Consider the following 26201-nt stretch of genomic DNA (forward strand, 5'->3'; position numbering starts at 1 on the left):
ATAACAAAATGACATATCTGGTAGTTGGCAGATGGAAGAAAAAGTAATTGAATTGAAATCTGAACTCACCCAATGAGTAATTGTTCTGTGGTAAGTGAGAACATTGACCTGTATTGAGGTTAAATTTGTTCGTATACGAAATTTCGAATTTTAAGAAGTTTTCATTAATAATTGTTGTTTCCAAAATGAGTTCGGGAAAGATTGTGAAACCCAAAAGCAAGTATTATATGAAACCCCTCCGAAAAAGAAATAGCAACATTGATATCAACTACAAAGGTTTTTTATGCAGTTGTAATAATAGAGAAAAAGATTGCATTAGAGAATCTTACCAAATTCTCAATAAAGCTGCCGACGAACTATATAAAGAAGAACCTACTGAAACTAAGGATGAAGAAGTCGATATATCTGATGAAATATCGAAAGAAATCGATAGCTTAAAGTCTGACAATGCCAATCAGAAATTCAAATTCAATGTATGTGATTCTGGAGCAAAAAATTTGATATTTATTCGTACTACCATGGAAGATCCAGTAAAGATATCACAACACATAGTAGAAAACATCTTTCAAACAAAACAGCAACAGACAAGGTTTCTCATCAGACTTGTTCCAGTGGAAGTTACATGTAAGGCACATGTCAAGGATATTGAGAAAGCTTTTCAACCATTAGCCGAAAAATACTTCCAAAATGAAGGAAAGACCTTTTCTATAATTTACAATCACAGGAATAATAATTCCCTATCAAGAGATGATGTTATAAAAACAGTAGCGGAGAAAGTTTTATCTTTGAACAAGGATAATAAAGTAAATCTGAAAGATGCAGAAGTGTCCATAATAATAGAAGTTATTAGAGCATTTGCATTTATAGGTGTTGTTCCACATTTCATTAAATATAAGAAGTATAATCTACTAGCTTTAAGTGATAATGTAGATAGAGTAAATGAAGAAAACACAGATATTCTGAATGACAGTGAATCTGTTAAAGAAGAGGTTGCAGAGACTCTAAATGAGGGTGAAGCTGTTAAAGAAGAGGAAATAGAGTCTTTGAATGAGAGTGTACCTGTTCAAGAAGTAGTAGTAGAGGCAGCATAATAGGGGATGAGTTAAGAAGTTGACGTCTATAATAAATCTTTAATTTTGTTGAGAATATGGATTTGTTTTTCATATTAAAAGATGATTGAATAAAAATTTTTTTCACCTTGAAAATATGGCATTTTTATTTGTTATGTAGAGATCCTTTCGGATTTATTTTCACACTTCTTTGTTTTCAAGAAAGTGATATTGCTTTTAAATTATCTAACTCTCATATGGAATCGATTCCTCTCTATTTGAATATTATAAGATTGGTACTAAATAAATTCTATTATTACAGTTTGAAGCTTTACACAAAGTTCAGTGAAAAAACTTGAATAATAATAATCTGAACAAACACGCAGAGGCTCCCGACTTCATGACCGTTTGTCTCATTTTTTTTTCAAAGAAAATTATTTTGGATATTTAATGAAAGAATTGTCTTCTTGAATTTTAAAGATTAAAATTCCAAAAATCGACTTCAATAAAAAACAGAAGTAATAAAGAAATATGTAATTACAATCATCTCATGATAGTATTTTATTTTGGGTGAATGACTTAAAAAATTATGTACATTTCCTTAGGAACATAAAATATACAAAATGATACTAAATGCAAAAAATAAATATAATTCAATTAACATCTGCTATATTCACTACACTACAATTGTTTTTGAGGTCCAAAAGTTCAGCTTACAATTTATAATTTAATTAACATTTTCCAATTAAAACCAAGGAGCTCACGATAACATTGAAAATTACTAACTTATCTGCACAATATACATTAGAATAAAAGAACTTCCTTCAATTTAAAACAGACTTCCAAGTCTACATTGAAAATTCCTTACTTATGTGTAAAATTTACAAAATGGAAGTAATCAATTAGAAATGGTAACACAACTCTGGAAATTTTAACAGCTTATAGATAAATTCGAAATTTTATCATTAATTCTATAATTTATCGAGGGGGAAGAAACCCAGAAAAGAGAAACACAAAATCTTGGTGAAAAATCGAAACAATATCAACAAACAAGAGTGTTCTTCGTTAACGATTTTTTTAGCATAAAAAAATCTGAGTCTCAAATTTGGGGAGTGCTACCAGTACAAGTGGTAGTTATAACAAATAAATACATAGGGAATTTTTTTTTGTACAAAGGGATGAAGAAACAATATCTGTAATAAGGTGTGCCTTCCATTTCATAAGTAATTACTGTTCGCCCTTATAAAACTTGTATAATCACATACGATTGTGTTTATTATGATAATTTTTATGGTGAAAGTTATTATTATATCTGTGTCGATGGCCGCCCTTATTATAAAATTGCTTATTACCGTAGAACCTCGAGTTAGAATTGTTGTTGTTCCGGTGATTCCAGGTTTTCGAACTGTGATACTCCTGTAAACAAAAAGGATTTACGATTAAAATATGATAAATACACAATTCAAAATACAAAAATTCCGGCTCTTTTATAGCCCATCAACCCCACTTTTGACTAGTTTAGTTTTAGCACTATCTATTGTTGATAAGCAAGCGCTACAAACGATTGGCTTCTCTTCTCACCTGTTGATTTCAATGGAATATTAGGCCAATTGAAAAGTCCCCAGTCTGGTGCACAGATGGCGGTGCTAGTATTAAATCCATATAATTTTAACCTTCAAACGATACGTGTCAAAATTTGACAGCAGTCCGACCATTAGTTTGTGAGATATTGCATTGTGAGTGTGCTACTTTTGTTATTTGAAAAAAGATGGAAAAAAAGAATTTTGTGTGCTGATAAAATATTGCTTTTAGAAGGGAAAAAATACAGTTGAAGCAAAATCTTGGCTTGATGAAGAGTTTCCAGGGTCTGCAGCAGAAAAATCAACCATCATTGATTGGTATGCTAAGTTTAAACGTGGTGAAATGAGCACCGAAGACGGCGAAAGCAGTGGAGGCCCAAAAGAGGCTGTCGACAACGAAAAAATCAAAAAAGTTCACAAAATAATTTTGAATGACCGTAAAGTGAAGTTAATCGAGATAGCAAACATTGTGAGGAACGTATCTGAAAGTATACATAATATCATTCACGAATATTTGTACATAAGAAAGCTGTGTGCAAAATAGGTGCCGCGCGAGCTCACAATAGATCAAAAGCAACTATGTTGAACAATAAAATCGAATTGTGTCAAAAAAATGTGTTTTACTGTGGTAGACCAGGGACTTTTCAATTGGCCTACTTGATACTTCGATAGCTTTCATATTGATCTCAAAAAAATAGCTGTTAGTCGTTAAGGAGAATTTCTGTCTATGAGAACGAGATATTTTGTCTTTGTGAGACTTGTCCTTTTGTGTTCAAAGTAATAGACTTGAAGCTTTTTCGATTTCTTTCATTTTATAATCACCAGAACAAACAGATAAGTCTGCAGACATTTTTCAGAACTACTACCCAAGGAAAAATATGAAAGTTATATACAAAAGTTTCAAAACATCAATAGAAGAGAAGAGACGAGACAGACACCAATCTTCATAGCGCACTCTAACTGATCCAGTCAGTAGTGGACCGAGAAAGTAGGATTAGAACATAAATAAAGTATATAAGAACTAAAAAAAACTTTAATATTGAGCTTGAGTTGTACCTAAAAGATTTATTTTGTTTAGTTTAACTCTGTTGTTGTTTTGAATATTATATAGTATTATTTTTTTGTATACTGTTAAATAGGCCTTGTCACCTCTACTTGTACTGTATTAGAGGATAAAGAAAAAGAGAATAAAGAAGTGAATAAATAAATAAATAATATGTTCACTTGCCTCAATCGGATGATATCCCGGATTCGACTTGTAACTATTGTTGTTGTGGGTCTTAACATGCTTCTTACGTCCTTGATCGATGGGGTCGGAAACATCTTCTATCGTCCTCTTTCTCTCCTCCCTCCTCTCGTTGGATATCTCCTTGTCCAAACGCGACCTGGTGCCGTTCCAGGTGGACACAGAGTTGAAATCTCTGTAGGACATCTTGAACAGCTCGTTCACCACCTTGTCGTTCTGGCTGCCGTTCTTCATCCAACTCGTGCCCTCGGAGGAAGGTTCTAGGCGACTTTCGGCGTTGGGAGGACTGACCTTCCACATACCGTTCAACGAATCGGCCACCGTGTTCTCACTCACTGTTCTTTTCGCAGGTTCCGAATTGTCCGAACTACTCGAGTCGTTCTCCTCGTACGGAACTAATTTCGTTACTGTTTTGCTCTCCGGAGTTGTTTTGGCCGAACAATTGACCTTTTCACTTTTGATTAACGTTTTAATTGGAACTATTTGATCGCCGGAGAGGCGCACCGTCTCCTTCGGCGACTGAACATGGTTTGGTGTGTTTTGACTAGAATTCTGAGATTGGGGGGACCCGTCCGAGTTGGAGCCGTTTTCGCTGGAGGAATTGTTGGACGTGTCGCCGTTCCTGTTTATCAGTCCGTTCGTGGGCAAGTGGGGCCCGTATACTTTGTTACTGGTGTAGCCTATTCCGTTGGCTATCGGTTTGGATTTGCTGCAGCTCGGTTCGGTGGCTGTGGTGATCGTCTTTGTTTGGACTTTTAGTGTGGGGTTCCTACGGGAGTAAGGTGGAGATTCCAATTCGTACATCAATATGTATGCCATCGTGCTCAGAACCCCTTGATAGGAAATAGGTCGGGCCTGTGAAAAGAAAAGCTTGATTGTAAAAGCAGCTGTTTTTGAAACATAAAAACACAATAATAATAAGATTTTTTTTCTAAATAATCTTAGGAATAATTTTTGTATGTACCCCCAATTTAAGAACACCCTGTATACAACTTTGAGATTCACCTATAAATCATGTTATTAAATACCAACAGAGTCCTTCAATCTTTGCACAAACAAAAAATTTCGATAAAAAAATCAACCATTCACATCTGACTTAACCTAAAATTCTGACAGATAATTCTAACCTAAGAAATTCAATAATACCTTAGATTATTTACACCAAGATAGAGCATAGTGAGAGAGAAAACGTGGCCGAAATAAGATAGCAATATGTTTATTATTTTCGTCAAAATCAAAACACATTCCCGCAGCTCCCTATTGGTGGCTTTCTACCACGTGACCTGGACGTGCGAATGAATTTCATTATGGCCGCCTTCTTTGACAGCTGATGCTTAGGTGCAACAAGTTCAAACTCATCGTTTTGAGTTAACCAAGTGATTTTTGTAGTGAAAACGAGGTTGGACAATAATTATTTGCTGTATTAAGCTGAAAAATGGTTAATTCCTGTGTGATATGTAAAAAAAGCACCAGTAAAGACTGCGGGCGATCCATACATCGGTAAGTAAACACAACAAATAATAATTTACCATAGGCGTAGCTAGGAATACCTAGCTCTCAATATAAGCATATTGTAAACTTATTTTAAAATTTGATTTGGATAATATGAACATCTAAATATAATATTTCTAATTTCAGTTCCAGTAGCACATCTCCAGATGAAAGGCCTGTGACTCCAGAACCATTAGATACTAATAAGCTAGGTAGTGTCAGGGAATCCTCAAAACTGAGTAATTCTGAACTATCCAGAACTTTAACAGCTAGTGATTTGTCTGCTACACTGACTACTTCAGATTTATCTGCTACATTGACTGCTTCAGATTTATCTGATACATTAACCGCTTCAGATTTATCTGCTTTTTTGACCGATACAGAATCCTCTGGTGCTTTGACAGTTTCAGAATTGTCCGGTACTATGACAGCTTCAGAATCGTCAAGCAACTTGGTATCCTCGGAAGTATTAACAGTAGCACATCCAACTACGTAAGTTTTACTTAATTTTATATTTATAATATTGCAAAATATATTCTGGTTCATTATATAAAACCTTCTTATTTCAGTTCTGAAGCTAAAAGTTCTGTACCAAGACCAAGAAAAAGAAAATGTTTTGTTGGTGATGTAAGGGATGAAGATTTCAGGACACCAAAACAAGGAAAATTTGCCTTCTCCCTTGCTAAACGAAAAATTGCAGAACAGAAAAAGAAACTGAAAGCATTGAGGATGAAGAACAGAAGACTGCAACAGAAAATTTCAGATATTTCAGGACTACTGAATAATTTGAGGGAAATGAACCTTATATCCGATAATGCTCAAGATTATATAGAGGTAAGTAAGATTCAGCTTTGCATATATTTGTGGAATGTAATTATTTTCAATATTTCAGGCATCGTTACCAGGTCCTAGTAGAGATATGGTAAATAGACTCATAAGGGGATCAAAAAATCAGAAATTTACACCTTCTCTACGAGCATTTGCCCTATCATTACATTTTTACTCGCCTAGGGCCTATAATTATGTTAGGGAAAAATTCAATAATTCACTTCCACACCCAAAGACTATTTCTAAGTGGTATCAGACCATCGATGGAACTCCTGGCTTCACAACTGAAGCCCTCAGTGCATTGAAGAACAAAGTGCAGCAGTCTGCGGGAGAACAAATTTATTGCAATCTGGTGATTGACGAGATGGCCATTAGAAAAAAAATCGAATTTATTGCTGGTAAATTTTATGGATCAATAAGTTTTGGAGAAAAACCTGAAGTGGATACTTTACCAGAAGCTAAGGAAGCACTTGTGTTTTTAGTTACCTGCATCAATGGTCACTGGAAAATTCCAGTAGGCTATTTTTTGATAGATGGATTATCAAGCAGAGAAAGAGCCAATTTGGTAATTAACTGTCTGGAGTTTTTGAATGAAGTAAATTTGAGAATAACTTCTGTTACTTTTGATGGAGCAGCTTCGAATTTGAATATGGCGAGTCATTTGGGTGCTGATTTTTCGAATCCTCAATCATTGAAGACTCACTTTGAACATCCAGTCACCAAAGAGAAGGTATTAATTTTTCTTGACCCTTGTCACATGCTCAAACTCTTGAGGAATTGTTTAGGAGACAGTAAGATTTTGAAAACAAAAAATGATAAATTAATCAAATGGACCTATCTTGAAGAACTTGTGAATCTCCAAGACACAGAAGGATTGAATGCAGCAACGAAGATAAGAAAACGTCATTTACATTTTGTGAAAGAAAAAATGAGAGTGAAGATTGCTGCGCAGACATTCAGCAGGAGTGTGTCGGATGCTCTTAAATTCCTTGAGTTTGATTTGAAATTGACAAATTTTAAAGGTGCTGAAGAGACTGCAAATTTCTGTCTCTTAGTTAATGATTTATTTGACATCTTGAACTCAAGAAATAAATTCTCTCCATATACATATAAGAGGGCATTATCTTTTGAAAACATTGATTTATACGTGGAAAGGTTTTCTGAAGCAAAAGAATACTTCATGGAACTGACTTTGAATGGAACACCAGTATTATCTTCAAGAAGGAAAACAGGGTTTCTAGGGTTTTTAATATGTATGGAGAGTCTTGAGGAAATATTTAGAATGTATGTGGTGTCAAAAAAATTAGACTTTTTATTGACCTATAAGTTCTCTCAAGACCATCTGGAGGTATTTTTTGGTGCTATCAGGAGTCTGAATGGATACAACAACAATCCCACAGCCAGACAATTTCAGTCAGCATATAAAAAGTTGTTGATAGCAAGGGAAGTGAGAGGTGCTGATTCTGGAAATGTTGTTAATTTGGACAATACATCAATTCTTCATGTTTCGTCATATAAAAAAATAACAATAAATGATCATAAGGAGGACTTGGAGGAGACTGAAGAGTATAAAAATTTGTGTGCAGCGTTAAATGATCATGATTACTTTGGTTCTTCAGGATGGCAATTATCTTCATATATACAGGATGTTTTAATTTATATAGCAGGATTCGTTGTCAAGTCATTGAAAAAATGTATCACTTGCTCAAAATGTCTTGATATGTTGGAGACTTGTGAAACATATTCATTTCTACAGAAAAGAAAAACGTATGGCAATTTATTCAAGGCATCCAAATTTGTCATTAAGATATGCACACAAGCAGAAAAAACAATAAGATATATGATTTCTAACAACCCTAATATTTTGAGTACAAAGTCTGAAAATTTAATCAATAAGTTGATTCATAATTGTATTGTCTGTTTACCAGATGATGTTTTGAATGCATTTGGCAATCATGTATTTGATGAAGGGTTTCTAGAAAGTCATGAATTGCCTTTGATAAAACTGATATTGAAAAGATATTTCACTATAAGAATTCACCACGAGACAAGAAAAATGAGCGATCAAGTGGTGAATCGAGTAAGAAGCATGCTCACACATCTGATTTTGTATCAGAATCAATAAGTTTTTTTTTTATCTTTACAATTGTTAGTTTTAAGTTTTAGGGTGATCAGGGTGTATAAAACACTCTTTTTTGATTGTGTACTTTTCGATCCTGTTTGGATTCAATTACCAAGGACTATAGCAGTAGTAGATATGGATTCTTAGTTATTTTATTATAAACATTTCTGAAGAATCGATTATCAGTATATTTTAGTTACCTATCGTATTTCTTCAAATCATTATTGTAAAAATCATTTATTTTATGTTACATGTTATTTTTTATGGAAGTTATTAATACATCCTTGCTTGATAATCAATCCTGATTATGCAGGCTTTCAAGTTTCAATTGCTATTCCACTATAAATACTGATTCTCCGTCCATTCCATTGCAAAACTCACAAAATTCCAATCATCTATCTTATATAGTGGAACAAAACTATACATTCATAATATCATTTGCTCTCAAAGGTGCAGGTAATGGATGGACAAGGTTTCAGTAAGTAAGTAAGGCCTATTACAGCATTAATGAGAACTGATATGATTATACTTCACACTTGATGTAAAACTGACCTATCTAATACATTTTCATGTCGAACTGGATCAATAAATTTATTGTTATTTTTGTTATTCAATTTAACATAGTATTCAGGTGTAATACCCTTAAATTTCAAACCTTTGCAGTCAAATGAGCTCCATTTGTAATAACATGGTGGTCCCCAATAAAAATCTGGACTCACCTCAGAACAAGATATCAAGCTGTGTTAAAATCCAAATTTAGATACAGCATCATCTTGTATGGTAATAACCTACCATGCAGCCTTATTGAAAAGTGACCTGAATAGATGTATTCGATATAATAGGATTGTTAATAAAATCATTGATAATGATATAACATTCAATTGTATAGGTATTTGTAATTATTAAAACCAGAACAACAATATTTGAATATCATATTTGCTATTTCAAATCTCTTTTCATATTGAATATTTTTTCGAATCGAAAATATGCCTGCACTATAAAAATTCTGCGTATAACAATGATTTAGAATAAGATGAAAACATCGGGAAGGTTAACAAAATTCATAAAAATAATGACATTAATTATGCATCCAATGAAATAATAATTAAAGATTCGATAACCTTTGAAGGATTTATTTCTATTCTTAACAAATTTTTAGATCCACGCCACTGACTTCTATTTACGACAACACACTTTGTTTGTAAACAAACAGTGTTTATTATGGGAACAAAACATTCAGTTCATCTAGTAAGGGATTGCTCCATCTTGTTGTAAATAATCTAAGAATAATACTCACATTACTATCGTCGAATTGATAAAACGTTCCAGAAGGAACAGATCCAACGGCAGTATAATGTCCACAATTAACACTGGATCCTATATGAGTGATAATCGAAACCAGTTTGTATACCAAAGGTGTAGAAGGTCGGTTTTTGGTATGCTTAGTCAGGTCCAATCGTTGTCGAAAAGCTATGTGTCTATTGATTTTGGTGTTGGACACCGAGAATCTCTTCAATTGAACACACAGAGCTATAGGTGCCCTTTCTATGGAGAACTGTTTTGTAGCAGAAACCTATATAAAAAACATCGGAATAATTTGAAATGTCCAAAACATGAATCAAACAACATTACAAGTTCTACCTAAAGATTCAATAAACTCACCTTTTTTCTACATGATTCACATTGATAAGTGTCATCGTCAATTCTTTCCCTAGAAAAATATCCATCAAGAGCTTCTTCTACAGTCTGAGCTCTCCTGATATCTAATAGCAGATCTTGGAAATGCTGAAAGGTGGTACTGACATGACCGCAATCCTGACAAGTCACAGCAGATCTCAAGTAACCACCAAAGATTTGGTTCAATGGTGTGGTTTCTTTAACTCTAGCATCAAACTGGTCATGATTTTTAAAACGGTTCAAATAAGCTTTTTCCATTGCTTCAATTAGATGTCTCAGAAATTCATGGGCATCTTCCTGTCTGTTCAATATGAAGTTACGGCTTATGAAACGAAGTTTGTTGAAAATGTGTACTGGACGAATGGCATTCATATTGGAATTTTGTGATTCTAACAGTGTTCTTCTCATGGAGCAAATTATACAGAAACCACCTGAAAATATTAACATGTAGCCGAGGTACTTAGCAAGTTCAAAAGAATATTACCTGATTCATAACATGAAGAATAATGTTCCTTGTCAGACATCAACCAATTCACTAATGCAGGAACGTGAAAGAGTGCTTGCAAAGTGGAATTTAAATAGCATGTATTACCCATGTTGATCATTCCACAACCAGCAGACCAATCTGGCAGATCACTCCATCCAAGTTGAATCAATTCTTTTGGGAAAAGTTCCATCTTAGGCATTTTTAATGTTTCTTCCTCTCCAGTTTCAACTTCCATTTTGGCGCTAGAATTAAAATAATAACTGTGTTCCTTCAAATTTCAAATAACAACATATGATTTCGAAACAATTGCTGAATTCTTACCTTGTTTTCACTTCTTCCCGATACTTAAGGAAGATATGATCTGCCCCCGAAGATTGGAAAACATGAACTTGTTTCCCACAAACGATACCTGAAGTACCACCACTTTCAAAATTTATGTTGGTTAATAAAGATTTTTTAGCGGAGCTGGCTAATTGGGTTTCTAAGGTATTATCCGAGTTATTTTTTGTTAATGAGGCTCGAATGGCCGCAGTTATGGGATCTAACGTAGATGCCGGCATAATTATTCCTAAAAACTACACGTGTAGATGCACTTCTGAATTGGCGTGTCTTACAATCACTTAGTTGTGTACCGCGGTGGAGAAATAGACCGTTCACTTGCACAATACATTCAAAATTGCATTTTAAAGTTGATCGTAAACAAAATCCCCGAAAAAATTTTGAATGGCTACACCTGCACACACTATTATGTTATCATACAAACATTTTTCGGCCCTATACATCACCGACAAAGTCAATTTCTTACAACTACTGTTATATGCGCAAGCCTAATTTCCATTTTGGCTTCTAGCCACATCTTCTTAATTTATTCCTTTTTTCTACAGCAGTGGTCTTAGCCTTATACGTTTCATGAATGGCTCAAATATTCAATTATAAAAAGAGTAAATATTCCTAATTGTGTATAAATTTGTCATAGATTTTTAAGAATTAGAAATAATAATTATTATTATTTATTGAAGAATACATTTTGGAGGGTATTTTTACTATTCTGTGGTTATAACCTGAAACTCGAAAATTTTCATCTATGCTTTTTGATTATTAACGAGGTTATCATTCTGTGGAGGTTATGATGAATAGAACCCAAAACGGTTAATTTTTCAATAAATTGTATTTTGGATTTGTTACTACATACCATCATGAAATTACTTGTCCATAATATACTAACAAGTAAATGTTTGAAGGGTGTCAAAGTTGGCTATCCCCTCGCTATTAAGGTATGTTATTTATAATTGTATATTTGCAAAAGATTTTTATGTATATATCAAACTTGATCACCGAATAATAAGTTATAAATCTTATATTTTTCAGGCTGAAGAGGTCACAACATCTGTTGTTGATTTCAATACAGAATTCATTCAAAGAATCATTCCCAAACTAGAATGGAATGTACTAAAAGAAGCATGTGATAATGTGATGGAGAATGGATATCTCCCAAATGAACTTACTGAAAATTATAGTAATGATGAAGAATTGCTTAAAAAAATTCATCATGTTTTGATGGAAATTGAAATTATAAAAGGAAATTTGGTTTGTCCAGAAACAGGTCGATCTTTTCCAATTACAAATGGTATCCCTAATATGCTTTTAAATGAAGATGAGGTTTGAATATGTCTTGTTGGAAGATATATATATTAACAAATAACTGAAATGTCAAATAATGGGATCTTAAATTAGATTTTATATATGATTTGTTGTTCTAATAACTGAGTTTAGAATAAATGTAAATATTATATTGATTTTTGTTTCATGAAACCTATTGACATGTTTTCTTTCTTTTCTATTGTAATATTTGTATGTATCGTGCTGCACAGGTTAAGTGTAAGAATAGCCTGAGGCTAAACTTCGCCTGTGTTGTACTGAAAAAGAAAAATAAAGACGTTTATTATTATTATTATATACTCATCTTTAATTCATTATCACATTCATCATGCAGATTAACAAATTACTATAAGTAATTGATCTCAAAATTACTTTACTTCTAGCAGTAGCCTCAGATATGAAATTAAAGAACTAACTTCAGTCTGTAATATTTGAATGTAGTTAATAAAAAAAAATTTATTTCTTATATTTATTGATATTCAATTTTACAAACATTTATTTAGTCTTCTGTCTCTTCAATGTTTTTTCCTTGGCTTCCTCATATAAAGGGACTAATTTACCTTCTTTAGCTAAAATTTTAAGTAATTCAATAATGAGAGGAATATAGTTGTGTTTTCTTCTTATATTTTCAACTTGATAAGATTTTTTCTTGTTCTCTTCTTCTTCAATTAGCAATTTCAAATGTGCAATTTCATTTTTAACATTTTCTTTATCTGGGTTATCATCAAGTTGTTTTTGAAGAGTTTCAATTTTTCTTTCATGTAACATTTTTCGGTCACTCACAATAGCCATCAAATTAAAATGTATTTCCCCTTCACTATACCTGCAAACGAAAATATTAGTGTAAAACAGTTATTTCACTAAGATAATATTTTGAATGAGCAATTTATTCAGAACATTTTTTTTTTATTTTGCTCATACTCACTTTTGAATTCTTTTTTCTATGATAGGTCTCACTATATCAGTCCATTCAGTCTCTGTTGGTATAACTCCTAAATCTATAGGTCCTGGTTTCAAGCCATCTAACTCATATAATCGTCCATCAATAGGTACATATCCCACAAAATGAAATGCATCTTCTGTCTTACTATTTGATGAATTATCAAATTCAAATAGCTGCTGCCTTGCAAATGAATTATGTACTGTGCGAATCACTGGAGAATTACTAATTGTCAATCCTTTCATATTTGCATCAAAACCTTGGCAAAAATCTTTAAGTTCAGTAAGAGTATGGCCCAATTTCACATCTGGATGACGACAGTTGAGTAAGATGCTGAGTATTGCTTGAGTAGCGCAAGCATTATCGATAACTTGCTTTGCAAAGAATATTTTATCTAACCTATTATCTTCTACGATGGAACCAGAGGGATCATCATCTTTGGTCCATTTGAACAAGAATATTAGTCCATGGACAGGTCTGAAATAATTTCGTTAACATTTTCTTTTTGGAAAACGACATAAATCAACCTACTTCAAGTTATCGAACTGATCCCCATCTAAACTCCACAATTCCTCAACTTGTACGCCTTTTACACCTATGGAAATTGAAACTCATTGAACTGAATAATAATAATAATAATAAACAAACACTAACCAAATTCTCTGATCAACTCTGAGAATACGCCTGGATCACTTTCGATCAAACACCAGTTACCAGCACTTTCAGACATTTTCGAGGTTTTGATTTATGATGCAGATTGCAAAAATTTGATATTAATACATTAATTAAATTCCAATTAGTAAGCTTCAAGTAATGCTTTTTGCACGCTTCGATTCGGCTCGGCTTACAATGAATTGCAGTTTCTATGCTTCAGTTGCCGCTCAGCTCAGAGTACAGAAATTCATAGACATCTGCGAAATTTTGGTAGCATATCCGTTTTATTATATTATGTTGTTCATTGAATTGAATCTATTGATTATTTTGTTTTTCCAAAAAACCTCCAATTTTGATAATCGTTTATCTATAGGACGTGCAGAACGCCACCTATGAAGAGGGCAAGAAGTAATGGCTAGTTTCGTAGTTTATCGATAGATGGCCAGAAAAACGCATTCAAACTTTGATTTTGAATATAACCACGGAGATAATATTTAGAATTTCTTTGATTACTCTTAAAAGTGGTTTGAAGAGGCCATTTTTGTGTTTATTCAATGTTTAATGCCATAAAATTGGTTTAAAAAAAAAGAGGAAAGTCTAAACGATCTAGCCAATGTTTAAATCACCAGTGAATCTGCAAACAGAAAATTTAAAATTTGAATGTCGCTTCAATATTTATTCATAAATAAGTGAGATATCTACGAACAAGGGAGTTATTCGAATAAAAAGATGTGAATTTGGGCCAGTTTGTACAATTCAGCGGTTAAAAAGTAAACAAACCAACATTATTTTGAAATGAAAATTATTCACGGTAATTTTTATCCTTAACCTAGTTCCGGTGTCGAAAACTTGCATTTCCTACCGGTCATCTACAGTTTTCCCAATACAGAGCCAAAATATCGTAATGGTTGTAATCGGTCACCGTGGACGTTCGAAAAAAAAATCCAGTGTGTCTGTGTACAATTACCCCAGCGGTGTGGTTTATTGGGCAATGTTTCTCGATATCAACGAAAGTGAACAACATACAGACCGTGTTCCAGCAGTGCCGTCAGTTTGAATGCTATGGCTGTGTCCGATTTTTTGCTCTACTGCTTTATTAGCGCTTTGCCGGGTATGTATATCGAATCTAGTGTTTCCTGCTTTCCATTCCAAAATATTTATGGCATTTGACTTGGTTTTGTTGTATTTTGGGAAAGCTGGTGATGGTTCGTTCATGCACCTATTGTTTTATTGAAGACCATAGAACTGAATATGTGAGATGTCATATATTATGATGTTATTGTTGTCGGTTAGTAAATTTAGATGATAGGTTCTGATGATACGATCCTACTGAAAATCGGCATGAATATTCGGGAAATTAATATATTGTGACAACATTACTTATTTTAACATATTTTAGAGTTTACAGGCTAAACCTCAACTCTGTTTCATGTTATAATAATAATAATTCAAACATTGAATTGTTCAAATACTGATTCAGTAAAGTTACAGCAACATCAACAAACTCAACACATATAGTAATAATATGTATATCCACAAAATTAGCTTCAACTCGGTAGGATCTGTTGATTGACAAATAATCTCTTAGGTATACTTTTTTTTCGTATAAAAAAAAGTAAAGAAGAGAAATTTTTTCTCACAAATTGAACGAAGATACTAAAATGAATTTCAACTTGAACTATCTCAGTGGCATAAAATGTTTTCAAAAGAGACCATTACGCGTATGTGCGTCAATAATGTATAGGGTGTCCCAAATTCGATGCTCACTGAAAGCATCTCGAGAACTATATATGACTTAAGGAAAAAATCTTCAAGGACCCCGTTTTTTTTTTCGAAATAATAAGATATCAGAAATCAGATCATAGATATATCGTTTCTTTCTGGAGTTACAGGGTGTTTCTAATGAATGACTGTTTCAAATATTTCGCTGAATCTTGGTTTCAAATGATTATAATAAAATTAAAAATGTTTTTTTTAGTATTTCATGGTTTATATGATACTTATATCAGATAAGAAATGAATTACTACTTTAGAGGGACACACTATATTTTTCAATGCCGTTGTTTACGCAGATTTGTCGAAAAGTATCCCGTTATAAGTTTTTCAAAAATGTCATCCGTTCCAAATATATTGAGTTTTCGACTTCATTTCTACTTGGACACCTTATATATTAATATTTCTCATTTATGTCTGAGTTCTTCTCATGAACACCCTACAAACCGTAAACAGTCAAAAAATAAAATAAAAATGACTAACTCTTGAGTCCTATCCAGAATCACTGCCTAGTTTGTTCAGCTTATTCACTAACACCCTGTATCTATATTCTTGTCGTCTAATTAAAGATCGTCAATTCTGACAACGCTCACCGATTTTTCATAGACCTCACAATTTTGAGCAGATTTGAACTCGAAAATTGGGAAAGAACAGCAAAAATCAAATATCTATCCAAGAATCGTTATAACTCCTTAAATATTTGTCTTAGACCCTTCAAATGAAAACGTTTTTCAGAGATCGAGTTCTGATCTAAAACATAGTGAGGTTTCAAGTGCGTAGTTTATGACCAGAAGAAGTGTCAGCTCCGATAAAATTTTCAATTTTGAAAATGAAAATTCCAACTTGGTCTTCTCTTTAGCGGTTTTTCGAATGGCACTACAGAATACTTACATTATGTCGAAAAATGATAGACGCAAAAGAATAAGCGCTTAAAAACAACTTTGTTGATATAGCCTTAGGGAACTATTATATTATACTGTCATTCAATACGAAAGAAATAGTCGAACAACTTTCAGTAGACTTAAAGTAGTGCATTTAGAGATAAATCTTATCACGTTTTTCTATTGATATTACCTAATAAAAACTTGACCTCTGAATTAGTTCAGCAATCTAGAGCATTTGCCATCAAATTCAAGAGAGAATTGTTATTAATAAAATGTTGAAACGCAGGAATGTGTTAGTTAGTGTTTCACAAGATTGGAACCTATAATCAGATCGTGAGATGCACAAGATCAAAACAATATTTTAATTTGCTCAAATTTTTCTTCAAAATGAGACGGTAGGTAATATTTTGAAGCAAATAAAACTGAAAAACACTGAAAACAATAAAGAATATTATTTGTTGATTTGTTGATAGAAAATATGGTGAGTTTTCGATTTCATGATTTCATAAAATGTTCGAGAATTTTTATCCTTGATAATTAGCTTTCGAAGTGAGTGGATCGACTATGATGACAAATTTAAAGCATTCATTTAAGAAAAATCAATTAAATGATCGATTTGACGATTCAATTCGAAATAAAAAATAGGTCAAGGGGTACTAAGTAATGCCATGGCCTCCTGGTTCACCTGATCTCAATCCCTTAGATTTTTATTTACGGGGACATATGAAGCAGCTTCTCTCATGTTGAAATCACATCTCATCAAATATTACTTGATATAATTCAAGATGCAGCAAACCAAATAAGATCGACCCAAATCTGAACCACCGAGCATCAGAATCTTCGGTTTTTTTTCTCATATTCTTGTAACTTCTTTACGGAAATCACTACTTTTTCCATTATGAGTAAAAAAAATGTTCAGAATCATCTGTTGAAACTTGAAGTAGATGATGCATTTTGACCTTAATTTTACAAAATGTCAACTATATCCTATTTTACAATAAAACAATCGGTAAAAGCTCTGTTTCAAGTTTTCCGCATAGCACATTTCTAGGTAATTGGGTGCATTGCTCTCATTTATGAATATCTGAGAGTTCTACAGCAAGAAACAATGCGACCTGATGTTTGATCAGGTGGAACAGCGAAAACAAACTATCCGAACAATTAAATGTATGGCAGATAGAAAGACAATAAAGTTTTCGTGTCTATTAAACAGTCTCAACAGCGGCAATTGATTTTCTTCGTGACCTAACTCAATTATATCAACTGGACGTTATCACGATACATTTATTTGCTATCTAATCCAATTTTTTTTCACGAGACAACTCGCTCGTGATTTAAGTTGTTGCAGGAGCAATCGAAATGCAAATGATTCAGAATGGTTAAAAAATTAATTATTATATCCTTAAAGGATAATATTCATTCTATTGAAGGCGTGTAGTCAGAGTATTAAACATAGATAGAGGGAGCATATGTCATTTTCAGTAAGCAAATATTGTCACCAACATGAACTATCAAATTTGACATGAAGCCCTTTTTTTTTGCGTTGTCCCAAAGAAAAAGTCTGAAGGTGTTAAATCACAAGATCTCGATGGCCAATTATTGTTAGTAATGGCGTGGTTTTAATTATCAGATGTAAAAAATGACGACCAAAAATGATTTAGTTTTGCGAACAGACACTGAAAAATGTTTGTACTAAATTCTGACAATTTTTGAACAATAACTGAAAATTCTTCTCTTTGCAGGACCTCCAGGAGTTTCTGTAGACAATGCCTACGTGCAATTGATACCGATAAACAAACATAAATGTCCAAAAATAGATCCTGTTAGAGACATATCGTTCCAGCTTTACACAAGGTTAGGGATGCAATATGACATTTACAATTTTTTTACCTAGTCTGAACTATGCCTCATACAGCTTTTTTCAGGCACAACCCACTCCATCATCAACGTTTAATAATTGGAGACGATGAGGCCCTTCAAAAATCGAATTTCAACTTCTCCCAGCCTACAGTGATATTTTTCCACGCATTTTTCGAGAACAGCATGTCTCTTACTGCAACGATCATAAGAACAGGTAAAATCTACAATTCATTCCAATTCACATTCTTCTGAAATATGCAGATATATTCAAAATATCTTATCAAAGGAATTTATTAATTTATGCACCTCTATCAGATAATTATATAATATGTCCTACATGTTAAAAATGAAGGTACCTATAATCAGATTTTGACCACTCCAATTACGTAACACATGTGTTGGAATTCTTGTTTCACATACACGAATTGTATAGCCTACTTTCTCTGAAATATCCTGTACCTACATTTCACTCTAGGCAGAAAAATTCCACAATTTAAAATATAATGCAGCAAATTGAGTTATAACACTGAGCTGTAAGAATCACCAATTATTGCAATTACTAATTAAGATAATAACAGATTTGATCGAGCGTATCTGTCAGTTATATGATGTACAAGGGTCTGCAGAAAAATTTGTGGTCAATTATCAAATACACCTTAGAAACCTTACCTTAGAAAAATGAACATTTGGTAATGAATTTATTACACAAATGATCTCTCAGTCTGAGGTCAGTGAATGATCAAAATATATCGTGTCAGAGACAAATTGGACGTGTGTGGAGTTGCTCCATCCTGCTGGAACCATTTTATTTGGTTATGACAAGGAGAGTACTGCAACGTAGGCAACAAAAAACATAGCTGCTTGGTTATAACACATCTAACAAGTTTCGAAACGATTCAGTTCATAGAAATACTAGCCAGCCACCAAAATTCCCTGATTTACCACCGTTAGACTTTTATACGTCTACTATCACTGATTGTAATTAAGAACCAACTTTCTTTCCCCTTTTGTTGATACACCTTGCATTTTCCTCAAAGTAAAATAACACCTCGGTCTTTCCTGACATTCTAGCCTATTTGCAGAGGGGTGACCACAATATAATACTGTTGAACGCTCCCAGATTGGAAGCTGGTCCATGGTACCTCACAGCTGCCAGAAACACAGAGGTGGTCGGTAGGTATACAGCCATGTTCATAGACTATCTGGTATCCAGAGGAATGTACTTGCCTAGTCTACATCTGGTTGGTTTAAGTCTAGGCGCCCAAATGGCTGGAGTGTGCGGACAGAATGTCAGAAGCGGTCGGGTGACTAGAATCACAGGTGAGGTTATGTAAGGTTAGATGTAAATCCAATAATTTGAGAGCACAAAAAGGTTCAACCTATGTTGATGTGAATTGGCCACCTACAAACTATGATTTAATGCTGTTGGACTATTTTTTGGGGTGTTCTAGGGCTGGACCCAGCTGGTCCCTTGTTCAAGAAATGGCCAAAAAACCTGAAGTTAGACGCCGGTGACGCTGAATTCGTGGACGTGATCCATACAGACGCCGGTATCTTTGGGTATCCGACGCAAATTGGTCACGTGGACTTCTGGCCCAATAGAGGCATCTCTCCACAACCTGGCTGCACGATACCGGAAGTCAAAAGGAGGAATCCTGATGCTATCATTGAGCCATGTTAGTATTCAATAAGTTCTTTAATATGAACTTATCAATGTCTATGACAATTCCAATGTCAATGTCAATTCCAACGTCAATGTCAATTTTAATGTCAATATTTGACAACTTACTATTGGAAAAACCTTGCACTTTTCTATATCTAATTCCCTCCAATATTTTCAGTGTTCTGCAGCCATTGGCGTTCGTACCAGTTCTACGCCGAATCGGTGCTGAACCCTTATGGATTTTTGTCAGTGGCGTGCAACAGCTGGGAAGACTACACCCAGCAAAAGTGCGACCCAAACCAAGTTACTAACATGGGATTTGCTGTTGATTACAAGTGAGTCTTTTTCAACTGTCTATTTCAAAAGTTACAAAAGTGTTATTTTTTCAGTGCCAGAGGCAACTACTACCTCCGTACAAACCGTGAATCTCCATTTTCTATCGATACCTCTGCAAGGCCTGAATATAGTTCCTATTTCAATAAACGGTGATAAAAAAATTAGAGTTTTTTTCGAACCTTTCGATAATATAGTCAAACCATAAACCGGTACATGAAAGCTGTTGATAATTTTGCATACACAGATTTTCTGGTCTTAACATAGACATAAATCTAGAAAGGTCAAAGGGGTAAGATTATCTTCAGATGTTTCCATATCCGATCTACAGATTTTGCAAATTTCATCTATCGCTAGTCCCATGTGGTATAGAAGGTACTTCTGCCAATAGCGTAGCAGCCTAACTCGAAAGTAAATTGCAGCTGGAAGTGCTTCTTTGTGTAGAATGAAGACAATTCCACAATTTTTACTTGCACCACGTCCAGGATTAATTCTTCCAGCGGGATCTCTCATTCTTGAGCTCGCATCGATGAACAGCCGTCTTGTAGTGCTCTTTTCCGATCTCACCAAAAACAAAGAGGTACCAGACGCAAGTCTAGATTTATAAGATCTCAATTTTGAGATTCAATACTAAGTTATCCATAACCATAATGCTTTACCATACACCCCAAAGAACCTAACTAACCGAACGCAGAATGAACAGAAGCAGTACAAGCTTGTGTATCAACAATAATGTTGAAAACCTCCTACTGGCTGTTCTTTAGCGAAGAGGAGATATTGTTGATAGCTTGTACGTCTTGAGCTGTCAAAGAAGTAGAATTTACGTCACGAAACTCCCATCTGCGTTGGATATGGGTTGATATTTTCTCTGTGCTCAATCCCATCGGTGTCTGTAGTAGGCTCATCCAATCTGGCTGCCAATTTCCACTCAGGATCTGCAAATAAAAATTGATAAGACTATCGCTTGATAGGTCGCATCTCATTCTACGCAGTGTTTAGAGTTGGCTGCTTAAAACTTTCACAAAAGCCAACGCTCAATTAGAAATTGCCACATTTATGATGAATATTTTATGATTTTTTTTGTTACAAACCTCGTCGAACGGTTTTGAGCCGATGTGGAACATAGTGTAGAGAAGAGACTCAGTGGAAGGACTGATTTTGTCAGGTTTCAGAACGTTACCTTGTGGTTTTCCTGTACCTAATTGCTGGTAGATCCAATCTGAATTGCTCTTGATGAAGTCAAATGAAACCTGAGGAAAGACCAAAAATCAACAAACAAATTTTCTAGTTATCACAGTTTTGAAGGTGTGATCTAGTCGGTTTTTCACATAATGGTAGACATATTTGTAGTTTCAAGTTCAGAGACTCTGCTTTGAATACCAGGATATATTGTTATCAACTCATAATGTGCATATGTTCAGGAATGGCCAGCCTAAGAATCAAAAGTAAGGACAAGCCAGTTCTGAATCCTCACGAAGTGATAGCTGAGAACAGATTGCGAAAATGGCAGAAGATATGCTTGAGAATTGAGCAGGGTATAAAACATACGAACATTCTGATGTCGCAGTTCTTATCTAAACTACAATCTAATATCTGCAAGCCATCAACTATAGTTGTCAGCAAAACGTTAGGTGAAAAACCATCAAGACAAGCAATAAAAAGCTCAGCATTTACACATGTTGATAAATATCTATGGAAGACATTCTTCACCTTCAGATTCCTCTTGCCGTGCTGAGTTACCAGCATGTCGCCGGTCAGGTTTTCGCACATCTGCGCACAAGCCACTCTTGCTGATCCCCTCTCTTCGAACTCAGATGGTTCCATGGACCTCTTCGATTCTTCCAGGAACTGCTCGATCTGATCGGTATGTTTGTTGTCTTCGTCTATGCAGCAAAGTGCCTCAGCTAGAGCTAGTGCAATCTCGTTGTCACTGCTGATGGTACCGTCAAAAGTCGCTGAGGGTTCGATATTAGCTTCGTTTGTTTCAGGTTGTTCGACGATCGTTAGTTGCTTTTTTTTCTCCGAGGAGAGCTTGAGAGAAAGAATATTGAACTACAAAAGAACTGAATACAGAAGTATTCCAATCTATCTCAAGATTAACCCTACTCACCTGCAATAGTTCAGAATAAAGTGCCGATATGAGAGTCTGCAGCAGTACAGAATTACTGAGAGGTGTTATCTCTGAAGGTATCAAGTCCTGAATCATGCTAGTGACTTTGGAGAGGGTTGGACCCAGGCAGTCCCAGTAGTAGCCAAAGCAGACAACAATGATGGCCATCGCTTGGTACATACTGGCACCTGTTTTGATGGCATGGATGGTGGTTTGAATAGTTTTGGGCAAGATGGGTTTGGCTAGGTCCATCACCGCCAAAAACCAAGCAGGTTTTATCTGGTTCCATACCTGCAATCATTCTATAATTACTTGATGAAATTAGGACATTCTAGTACTGGTCTAGTCGGGTTTTCACCTTGGCAAACTTTGATAACTTACATGCCTCTTATCCAAACATTTTGCCCAATCCGTTTTTTGGCAGATCGGTTCCAGGAGAACCTTGTAGATTTCTTGGGAATTGCCTATTGTCAAAACTACATCAGCAGTCGCCCTAAAAAGGTTGTAGAGTTGGATTGACGAAGATGTATCCTCGACGTTACATTGGCCGTCTCTGACACAAAGAAAACCAGAACACTTTTCTTTGTTCGACTTTGTTGTGGTGATTTCTTCCATGCATTCGACGGAACATAAGTCGATGAGGATTTTCAATAACCTGCAATCTCTGAGTCCTAAGACCTGGAAAAATCATGATTATCTCATTCATCAAGAAATGTATGCACAATAAGCTGGACTTCTTCACTAGCAGTCACTACGGTGGCGTCAAGGAATAGAATAGATTATGAATTCTCTACTTGACATATTATGCAATTTTTCTGTTTTCTCAATAATTCGAAAAATACAAATTCGGTTCAGTATCTCAGGAATTATTCGAGATATCCTGCATAAATCGTGTGTCATCATTGAATCAAATGTCAATTCTACAGAATTCTTTCCATGAAGGTTGAACTTTTTGTTGGATTATCTAAGACTAAGACTTTTTCTAATTTGAATTTAATAGACTTTCAAAGTGAGAGTGGCGTATCTCACCTAACCTTACATAACCTATTATAACTAATCCCAATATCAAAGGATGAAGAGAACAAGTACGAATGGCAATCTTTTGAGTCGCTTCTTCCTATGACATCAAGAAAGATACGTCTGAGGGATTAAACATTCATTCGTAAATACCTTAAGTAGTAAACTCCAACAAGGCTGTGGCTGTGCTAATAACACCATGAGTTCAAGTGTTATTTCTACATCTCCCGCAAACTCCGAGAGTTTCAGAACGTTCCTGGGAATTTGCTTGAATATATGTGGCAAGGAGAAGCAAATCCAGGGAAGGGGACCGGAAGTCTTGCATTTCAACAATTCCATTTTCTCGATGCCTTTTCTGAAGAGCTGAAAGAAAGATAGAAACAGTAGAGATGATTGTTAGTTTAATAGAATACAAACATCATATTCTATCAATAAAAAGCTTGATATTCAATATACAACTATTTTTATCAATCCCAATATAACTTGAATCAATAGTGTGTTGGAGAAAAGTTCTGGTCTTTCAGTTTACCCTTTTCAGTATATCCAGAGGTGCCCCTTTGAGCATAAGACAGTATAACAGCTCCTGGCATTTACAATGGATGTCCCTCAGAATTTTAGACTTATTGTTCAGTGCTATTCCCATGTATTCTTCAGCGTTGTCACAAACACTTGGCAACAGTTGCGCTACACACAGCAACAAGTTGCTCAAATCGGCTATCAGCAGTTTTGTCCTTGGCTCTGAAGGTGCAGCCTGAAAAAAATTAGTATATACATTTCAATTGGCCAAAGATCAATGATAAAACTTACTTGAACATAACGCACCGTCAGTATAGTAAGAGATTCATTCAAAATGCCCACAAATACCCTTTTCGCCATATTAGGAGGAACAGTATTCCAAAGATCCTCCCTTGTACCTGAAAAATTAACGTAGAAATAATTGAAACCAACTATCTTACCCTTTATCTCACCTTTCATATAAAGCCACCACATCTGTATGACATAAGATCCTCTCTCTAATTCAAAGAATGGACTGGCGTTTTCCCAGTCCAAGCAATCAGCATCCTGCAGGATGTACAGAGTCACCAACCTGCAGTGAAGATCCAACAACCTCTCAGCTAGAGCCTCCTCCATTTCCTGGTAGTTCTTGAAGGTTTCCTGCAAGACTCCTGTAAGATCTTTGTCTGTATTTCCCATGGATTGGATGTAAAACCACAAGCAGTTCTTCAGCAGAGATGCTGCACCAATGGTTCCTGTTAGAACTGTCAAGTCAGCATGATCTAGTGCTTCTTGAGTCACTACGTGGAGATGGTCTGAAATAAGAGGTAGAAAAGTAGTAGATATTGCAGGTTCTTTAGTGAAAAGTTCACCTAAGAGATTCTTAGCGGAGTTGCTTATAGCTTGGACGAACCTCTTCGGATCTGAAGCTTTCACCACACTTTCACAATCTCCATCTTCCTCAAGGTTGTCTCCACTACCAATTGGTATGTTACTGATGAAACCTGAACTTTTCCTATAAGCAGCGACATATTCTTCCTCCCACCATAGGACTAGCTTCATGGAAGCGAAAGAAACGAATCTTGGGAAGTCCAGGAGACCTCCAACGACTCCAGGACAAATGACTTCTTGTAATATGGCCTGTTTCTCCTGTAAAAGATGAAAATGATGAGTGGATTACCCAGGGATTTTAAGTAAACTGTCTTGGACTAAATTATGTGGAGATGAAAAGAAGCACAGATGGTCTATTCATCGTACTTAACAACAAATTAAAAGTTTCTTATGTCAGACTAACAGTTTTTCAGTCTGGAGAAGGTCTGAAACGTTGAAAACTCCAACACCCTACTTGGACGCATATTATATATAAACTATTCATCAGATTTTGTTCGTTGAGGTAGCGAACAAGAGGGAAATGAATCATTTATTATTTAAAGCACTTTTATGGACTCCACGGAAACTTTCTGGCTGATTCTAAACCACCGAACCGCATCAAAATTGGAATTTCGTTGGTCAATTCTCTTTTTTTCTACATGATTTAACCCACTCTTCCAATATGACCAAAACGGTAGGATAAATATCTTGCAGTTCGAAACGAGCTTTTAAATTATACCAATTTGTTTTTAGTAACTTCAATTATAATAACACAGCTCCTGAAAGGAGAATAGATCAATGAAATTTTGAATTTTGAGGGCTTTCGAAGCTTTCAATTCAACCATAAGTTGATACCTAGTGTAGTTGTTAAACGATTGCATGTAGAGATTCTGTAGATTAGAGCTAGCTTTTGAGTAGAATAATATCCCCACTGTGAATTCAAAAAACTTCATTCCTGTAATTTACTCACCCTGTAATAATCCATATCCCTTTGTATCAATATGAGAACCTTATCCATCAAGTTTCCATCTTCCATAACCTCCATTTCGGCAGTTTCCAGATGCAGTTCAGATATAAAATTGACTCTAAAATCTTTCCCGATGGACCTGCTCAACAATTATCGACCAAAAGCTGCAGGACAATTTGCCTTTATGCAGAATCGGAGGATCACAGCTTCAGGAAATGGGTGGAGGTCGTTTTGAATATGGGAATTGTTTGATCGATGAGGTCACGTAGCAATAGGCAACCGATATTTGGGGGAATAACACGCTGGAGGAATATGGTAGGGAGCTATTTATATTTATGAGAGTTTCGATGACTTCAAAAGCGTAGTAAATCAAAGCAGATTCGAAACAGAATCGAGGCGAATAAGGATCTTTGGATGGCGAGGATTTGCATGGACCGATATTTGGGACGATCTCATTTAGAAAAGAAGGGGTGTGTCCCCAAAAACCTTACAGGTG

General features: G+C 34.9%; 6 protein-coding genes across 6 annotated transcripts; 3 read left to right on the plus strand and 3 right to left on the minus strand.

The window, feature by feature from the left end:
* The first annotated feature begins 42 nt into the window (after positions 1–42).
* Positions 43–1205, plus strand: LOC123674141 (THUMP domain-containing protein 1 homolog). Its single transcript, XM_045609021.1, has one exon. The coding sequence runs from the start codon at positions 186–188 to the stop codon at positions 1089–1091; it is 906 nt and encodes a 301-aa protein (XP_045464977.1). The 5' UTR covers positions 43–185; the 3' UTR covers positions 1092–1205.
* Positions 1206–1568: 363 nt separating this feature from the next.
* Positions 1569–11304, minus strand: LOC123673854 (ubiquitin carboxyl-terminal hydrolase 36). The gene is made up of 6 exons (XM_045608571.1): positions 10802–11304; positions 10478–10722; positions 9979–10424; positions 9614–9889; positions 3858–4730; positions 1569–2465 (listed from the first exon to the last, which is right to left on the minus strand). Exons 1-6 carry the CDS (start codon positions 11038–11040, stop codon positions 2307–2309), a joined length of 2238 nt encoding a protein of 745 aa, XP_045464527.1. The 5' UTR covers positions 11041–11304; the 3' UTR covers positions 1569–2306.
* Positions 11305–11589: 285 nt separating this feature from the next.
* Positions 11590–12270, plus strand: LOC123673857 (multifunctional methyltransferase subunit TRM112-like protein). The gene is made up of 2 exons (XM_045608574.1): positions 11590–11754; positions 11849–12270. The coding sequence occupies exons 1-2, from the start codon at positions 11677–11679 to the stop codon at positions 12143–12145; spliced, it is 375 nt and encodes a 124-aa protein (XP_045464530.1). The 5' UTR covers positions 11590–11676; the 3' UTR covers positions 12146–12270.
* Positions 12271–12594: 324 nt separating this feature from the next.
* LOC123673856 (ubiquitin carboxyl-terminal hydrolase isozyme L5) lies at positions 12595–14009 on the minus strand. The gene is made up of 4 exons (XM_045608573.1): positions 13734–14009; positions 13611–13674; positions 13065–13556; positions 12595–12962 (listed from the first exon to the last, which is right to left on the minus strand). The coding sequence occupies exons 1-4, from the start codon at positions 13807–13809 to the stop codon at positions 12635–12637; spliced, it is 960 nt and encodes a 319-aa protein (XP_045464529.1). The 5' UTR covers positions 13810–14009; the 3' UTR covers positions 12595–12634.
* Positions 14010–14307: 298 nt separating this feature from the next.
* On the plus strand, positions 14308–20658 carry LOC123673855 (pancreatic lipase-related protein 2-like). Its single transcript, XM_045608572.1, has 7 exons — positions 14308–14844; positions 18133–18244; positions 18316–18464; positions 19322–19570; positions 19702–19926; positions 20092–20248; positions 20303–20658. Exons 1-7 carry the CDS (start codon positions 14796–14798, stop codon positions 20400–20402), a joined length of 1041 nt encoding a protein of 346 aa, XP_045464528.1. The 5' UTR covers positions 14308–14795; the 3' UTR covers positions 20403–20658.
* A 239-nt stretch (positions 20659–20897) lies between these two features.
* LOC123673858 lies at positions 20898–25996 on the minus strand. Its single transcript, XM_045608575.1, has 11 exons — positions 25709–25996; positions 24741–25017; positions 24342–24683; positions 24181–24287; positions 23903–24124; positions 23527–23736; positions 22738–23034; positions 22357–22647; positions 21957–22277; positions 21338–21496; positions 20898–21181 (listed from the first exon to the last, which is right to left on the minus strand). Exons 1-11 carry the CDS (start codon positions 25781–25783, stop codon positions 20993–20995), a joined length of 2490 nt encoding a protein of 829 aa, XP_045464531.1. The 5' UTR covers positions 25784–25996; the 3' UTR covers positions 20898–20992.
* Between the last annotated feature and the right edge of the window lie 205 nt (positions 25997–26201).

Source organism: Harmonia axyridis, chromosome 2 (assembly GCF_914767665.1).
Source record: "Harmonia axyridis chromosome 2, icHarAxyr1.1, whole genome shotgun sequence".
Classification (NCBI taxonomy): domain Eukaryota; kingdom Metazoa; phylum Arthropoda; class Insecta; order Coleoptera; family Coccinellidae; genus Harmonia; species Harmonia axyridis.